The sequence below is a fragment of the Ictidomys tridecemlineatus genome, chromosome 4 (assembly GCF_052094955.1).
Source record: "Ictidomys tridecemlineatus isolate mIctTri1 chromosome 4, mIctTri1.hap1, whole genome shotgun sequence".
NCBI classification, from domain to species: domain Eukaryota; kingdom Metazoa; phylum Chordata; class Mammalia; order Rodentia; family Sciuridae; genus Ictidomys; species Ictidomys tridecemlineatus.
Genome location: NC_135480.1, coordinates 173,889,421 through 173,896,040, shown reverse-complemented (window position 1 = coordinate 173,896,040; position 6,620 = coordinate 173,889,421). Strand labels below are relative to the sequence as shown.

The following is a 6,620-nucleotide window of genomic DNA, read 5'->3' as shown; positions in this document are numbered from 1 at the left end:
AGTAACTATAGAAGAAAAATCCTGATGGTTATTAAATGTGAAAAAGTGTTCTTTTTGGTGGCCTTGGGGATGGATGAGCTGACACAGGGAGAAAGGAGCAGGGCTGAGAAGAAATGATAAATTTATCATTGGATAAATTGTGGGTCAAGTGGATGAAGAAGGGAACCATACCCAGGACCAAGAACAACTTCCTAGACTCAGGCTAGTGCTCATGTAAATGGATATATTTTTATGTTCACTTGTTGTGAAGTATTTTTCTTAAAGGGCAGCATTATGCTGCATTTTCCTGGCCCTATATCCTCACTCGGTAGAGATGTGTGTATAACAGATGTGGTCATCTGTAAAATCTGGAAAAGAGTCTGCAGAATGCTGAGTTCTTTACCTCTGGGAACTGATCCTGAGGGAATATGGCAGCAGCGGAAGCTAGTAAGGAATTGATACTCCAGTAACCTTGACTCCAAAGAAGACATGAGTAGGATTTGTCTAGGTCAGCTAGTTTATTAGATTTTCTCCTCACCCTCCAACTATAGGTTGGCTATAGGTTATGAGGTACTGAGTGGCAGTACTACCAGTTTTTTCTCTATTGACAGGATTTAGTGGGCAGGGTTCCATGGATACCCAGAAATTTGTCTAGGACTCTTAGAAGACCCCTGGTTCGGGGAACCTGGGGTGTGGGGGATGAAAGATTCTTCTCCATGTGCACCCAAGGACAGTGTTCACAGTGACGAGGGTTCTGAATGTCACCAGCTACTTGCCCTGAACTTCGCTGATTCTGGGGACCTGTAGCCTTGGGCAGAAGCTGGTGAGGGAGAGCAGTGAATTGAGAGCTCTGGCCCCTGCTCTGAGACCTTTGGGGAAATCTGCTTACAAGGGCCTCTGCTAGTCTGCAGGCCTGGGCAGGGTGGCTCTTCTCTGTGAGTGTGGATGAACTCAGTCTTGCATTCCCTCTTTCACATTCTCCTGATTTGAATTTTCTGAGACTCTCTTTCTTTTTGGCTTGTCTTTTGCCTGAGGTTAGAACCCCAGGGTTTGATAGCTTTCCCATACCTAGACAGTTCTCACCAGCCTGCATTTGACTATGTGGCCCCTGGGGTGAGACTTGGGCTACCATCTTATCTTTTATTCTCTCCTTTTTCTGAGACTTTTCTACTCTGCCAGAAGTTTTCTTTCCTGGCTGAGGCAGGAAAGAGGAGTGGGTGTGGTGACAGTGGGAGGACTGGACAGACTGAGACAGTGTGCTCTGAACTTTAGGGGGATTACAACTTAAAGAGTGGGGGTGTAGATTTGGGGAATTAGTTTGCTGTGGTGGGCAGGAAGAGAGTCCCCAGGAGTCTAGAGTTACGGAACTCAGGACAGGGGAACTGAAAGATGGGCTCTGCTGCAGTTTCTTCAGCTTGAGTTCTAACTCTCTACTCCATTGCCAGGCATGGATCCCAGGGTCGGTGAGCATTTCTGGGATAGCCTTATCTTGGGAGGATGGGGCCTCTGCCTTATCTCCTGAGAACATCTCTCCTTTCTGTAGGCTAGGTTGGGTGGGCTCAATCTTTTGTGCTTCAGCTAGGTTGGGAGGCCAGGATATTGGATGCAGGGGATCCACTACTGGTGGGCTGGGACCCTGGGGAGCCTCCCTAGGTTGCACATTTCTGCACATAAATTCAAGGTCAGTATGTGGTTCTTGTAGAGGAGCAGACAGAGAGCTGAGGGCTGGGAGCTGAGTGACCCCACAGTTCTCTCTCTCTTTCACTTCTTCCCTCACAAGCTTATATTTGCATTGGTCTCCAAAAGGCTCATTTTGGGGGGACTTGGAAAGAGAGTTTGTGGGTTGGTTGGGGCCCCAAACTACAGAAACATAACAGTTTTCTTTCTGCTCCATGTTCTCTCTAATAGGTTCAGAGTCAGACAGAACTCCTAGGGGACTGGCTCCATGTAGATCCTGGGGTATGCTGTGAGCTGGAAGCTCAGAGGCCCAAGAGTTATTTTTTCTTTGTGTGTCCCCACATCTAACTTCAGAACCAAATAGGATTTCCACAGAGCTATCTCTGAGGGGCTTTAGTACAAGAGTTGAGAGTGGGCCAGAGGCAAGAGATGGGGGCTCAGAATCCCAGGAATTTCTGGAATGCTCCATGTCCTTCCATGTAGCTTCTGATCTAGGGAGGCCATTCACAGTATTGATTTTGTATAGTTCTATAAAGGGGGTTGGAGATGTTGTATGGGTAGGGTCTAGGGTATCAGATACCCAGAGATTCTCTCTTTGCCCCTTGGTCTCCTGCAAAGCTTTGGACTCCAACAGGACTTCCTGGAAGCTCATTACTAAAGATTCCATCAGAGAGGCTGAGGGAAGCCTGGGAGATGAAACTGGGTCTGCAGAAACCCCCAAATCTTCTCTACTCTGCATGCCCCTCAGTGGAGTCTTATGTCCTGAGGGGACATATGCAGAACTGCTTTCAGAGAGTCTTGGCCGGAGGTCCACACATGGAGGTTCAAAGGCCCAGGGATTTCCTGAGTTTTCTGTGCCTCTCAGCTGTGGCTCATATCCAGATAGGTCTTCTAGGACACTGTTTTTTTCGATTTGTGACAGGGAGTCTAGGGGAGGGCAAGGGGCTGGCATTGGAGATTTAGTGACTTGAGGATTCTCTCTGTATCCCATGGTTCCCCAGAAGTCCTTAGGCCTAGATAGTCCTCGTTTAGGGCTTACTTTTTGGGGTCCTGACAGAGAAACTGGGGGTTGACAGGAGGCTGGTCTTGGGGGTTCAGAAACTTGGGGGCTGTCTTTATGGCCTTTGGTTCCCCACTGAGCTTCATATTGAGGTGCAACTCCTGGAGGGCTAGTTCCTTGAGCTTCCATCATGGGTGTTGTAGTTTGGTAAAAGGCCAGGTTTGGTGGCTCAGAGATCTGATAGTTCTCTTTTAGCTCTGTGGTTTCCCAGAGGGATTTAGATCTAGTCAGGCCTACTATGGGGCTAGCTGACTGGAGTTCTGTCAGGGAAGCTAGGGTTGGGCTAGGAGCTGACATTGCTGGCTCAGAGGATTTCAGGTTCTCAGTTTGTCCCATGGTCCTACATGGGGCCTCAAATCTAGTTAGGACTTCCAAAGGTCTAGAGGCATAGAGAAGAGAGGTAGAGAGTGACTCTGGGTTGGGTTGATGGAGGTTGAAGTCCCTTGGTACCCCCCACCAGGCCTTGGATGAGGATGAGAACTTGGAGGTTCTGATTCTTTGGAGTTCAGACTGTGGGTGCAGCACTTGATCCCCAGAGACCCAAGGAATCTCTTTATACTGTGTAAGCCACTGTGTGTGTGCCTTAGCACCAGATAAGACTTGCTTGTGATTCTTAGGCAAGGGCTTAAGGTGGAGGGATGATGATGGGACAGGAGGGGAGGATGGAGATGGAACTAACTGAGAATTAGAGGTCATTCTTTCCAAATATTCTGTTGTATGAGCTTCATGAGTAAGAAGCTGCGTTGGGGAAAGATAATGGGGAAGCAGCAAGTTATACCTAGACAGGAAGGCAAGCTTGTTGAAGAAAATAGAAGGACAAACAGATAGCTTCAGGGAGGAGGGGCCATCTGGGCTCAGGAAGATGGTGTCCAAGGACTCACTGTGCAGAGCAGGGAGACCCCAGAATAGCTGGCTTTTTCTCTGCTGCAGGCAGCCCCCCAATGTTGTCTTGTTCTTCACAGGCAGGTTGGTCAGGATCTGGAAGGTAGGGAAGGATCTGAAGGGGTTTGTGGGTGATGTGAGTATTTGTTCTGGTGTCCCTATGGCCTTGGGGAGGCTCTTGGAACAATAGGGTGGCTTGGGTGGGGCTTGGCTGCCTTGCTCTCCAATGGGATCATCTTTGGTAGGAGAATGTGATTTCAACGAATTCATAGATGATGACTTTTCTTCCTTTTTTCCTTCTTCCATTTCTTCTCCCTCTTCTTCCTCTTCCTCCTCTGATTTTTGCCTCCATGAGCCAAAGAAGTCCAGAAGGGGTAGGCCCTAGGGAGTAGAGAGAGATATTATCAGACACAAAGCCTTCTTGAAGATACAAGCTGTGTCATGAAGTCCTCAGTTTCTGCTCTACATGAAGAGTGAACAGTTAACTCATCTGGTCCCACATATGTGGTTAGTAGTCACTCACCCAATTCCTCATCCAGTGTTAAAAGTTATGAGTCCTCATTTTGAGATCTCCATTTCCTCAGATAACCCTACATCTGGAGTCAGTGATCATTCATCAGGCTTCAAATCTCATGTCAATGGACATTCAGCCTCAAATCTAGGGTTTATCATCATCCATCTGGGGCCACACACATACTAGTGATTCCTCACCTAACCTCACATGTAGTGTCAATAGTTATTAATCGAACTGCACTTCCATGTTCAGAAGTCACCCACCTTGCCTTGCATGATGTCCCCAGAGCACCAGGGCTGAAGCTGTTGCCAGCTCCCAAGGTACCACCATCTCCGGAACTGCCAAACCATGAACAAGCATAGTATCACCAGATTCCCTGGACTCTGAAAGCAGCTGCTGCCACAGTGTCTGCAAGTCAGAGCTTGGGTCAGCTGACCCCAGAGAATACCCATTTCTCCCTTAACCCAAGGCAGGTCTTCTTGTAGCTGTTGCATTTTCCTCAGCCTAATGGCAGTTTACTCTGAGGTCATCATTGCATCACAGAACAAAGAATTCCCATCCCCCATATGGGATGAGGCTTAACAGCCTTCTTTCTGAATTTAGGGTAAAAAAATTATCTCTATGAAGGTAACTCATCCTTCATATAGGGCAATCTGGGTGATCCCCTTTTGTCAAGGCCAGAATATGCCTTAGGTATTATGAATAAGGACATAGATTCTAGCATGAAACTACCATATTCAAATCCTAACTGTGACATCCTACCTGAGAAACCTCAAACTGTTTAATTTTTTAGTACCTCAGTTTTCTCATCTATAAAATGGGGACAATATTATTACTTATTATAGTTTCTTTTTGAGGATTAAATGAATAAATACATGTGCTTAGAATAATACCTGGTGTCTAGTATATGCTGTATTTAAATTTTCTTCCTTACTTACTGGGGATTGAACCCAGAGATGCTTACTACTGAGCTAAATCCCCAGTCCCCTCCCTTTTTTTAAATTTACTTTTTTTTAAAAAAAGTTAACCTTTATTTTATTTATTTGTCTTAATGTGGTGCTGAGGATTGAACTTAGTACCTCACTCATGTTAGGCAAGCACTCTACCACTGAGCTACAACCCCTATCTTCCCCAATCTTTTTTACTTTTTATTTTGAGAAAGGGTGTCGCTAAATTGCTGAATCTGGTCTTGAGCTTGCCATGCTCCTGCCTCAGCTTTTTATTTCTTTTAAGGTTCCTGATGACACGCCTCATTTCATCTTCTTTTTTTTTTTTTTTTTTGGTACTTGGGAGTGAACCTAGGAGTACTCTACCACTCTATTGAGCTATACCTCCAGTTCTTTTTTATTTTGAAAGATGGTATCTCTAAGTTGCTTTGTCTGGCCTCGAATTTTGGGTCCTCCTGCCTCTGCCTCCCAAGTCACTTGGATTAAAGGCATGCACCATCATGCCCAGCTCATATTATCATAAATCAATGTATTTTATTTAGAGACCGGGTCTCACTGAGTTGCTAAGTACCTCATTGTTACTGAGATCTGGCTTTGTACTCGTGATCTTCCTGCTTCAGCCTCCTGAGCCACTGGGATTATAGGTGTGTGCCACCATATCCAGCCTTTTTTTTTTTTTTTTGGTACTGGGAATTGAACCCAGAGGTGCTTTACCATTGAACTGCACAACTACACTCCCGGTCCTTTTTTTTTAAATGTTTTATTTCAAGACAGGATCTTGCTAAGTTGCTTAGGGCTTTGCAACATTGCTCAGGCTGGCTTCAAACTTGTAATCCTCCTGCATCAGCCTCCTAAGTACCTGGGATTACAGGTGTGCACCACCATGTCCAGCTCTTGCCCCAGTTTTTACCATATTCTTGCCATGGTTAATGCCAAGGCTAAGGTCTGGTTGCTGTTTATCATTGTGACTATAATTTTCTTTTCTTTTTTTTTAATTGCTTTTATTTTTTTAAATACATGGCAACGGAATGCATCACAATTCTTATCACACATATAGAACACAATTTTTCATATCTGTATATAAAGTATGTTCACACCAACTCATGTCTTCATACATGTACTTTGATAATGGTGTCCATCACATTCTACCATCATTGCTAACCCCCTGGCCCCTTCCTTCTCCTCCCACCTCTCTGCCCTATCTAGAGTTTATCTATTCCTCCCATGCTCCCTCTTCCTACACCACTATGAGTCAGTCACCTTATATCAGAGAAAACATTCGCCATTTGTTTTTTTTGGGGGGGGGATTGGCTTACTTCACTTAGCATTATCTTCTCCAGTGCCACCCATTTACCTACAAATGCCATGATTTTATTCTCTTTTATTGCTGAATAATATTCCATTGTGTATATATGCCACATTTTAAAAATCCATTTATCTACTGAAGGGCATCTTCAGTAGATAAATAAATAGCTAATTTGGTTCCACAGATTAACTATTGTGAATTGTGCTGCTATAAACATTGATGTGACTGTGTCCCTGTAGTATGCTCTTTTTAAGT

General features: G+C 45.1%; 1 protein-coding gene across 1 annotated transcript; it reads right to left on the bottom strand.

Moving 5' to 3' along the window:
• Nucleotides 1–295: 295 nt before the first annotated feature.
• Nucleotides 296–4,606, bottom strand: Spata31g1 (SPATA31 subfamily G member 1). The gene is made up of 2 exons (XM_021726952.3): nt 4,376–4,606; nt 296–3,979 (listed from the first exon to the last, which is right to left on the bottom strand). The coding sequence occupies exons 1-2, from the start codon at nt 4,604–4,606 to the stop codon at nt 581–583; spliced, it is 3,630 nt and encodes a 1,209-aa protein (XP_021582627.1). The 3' UTR covers nt 296–580.
• Nucleotides 4,607–6,620: the final 2,014 nt, after the last annotated feature.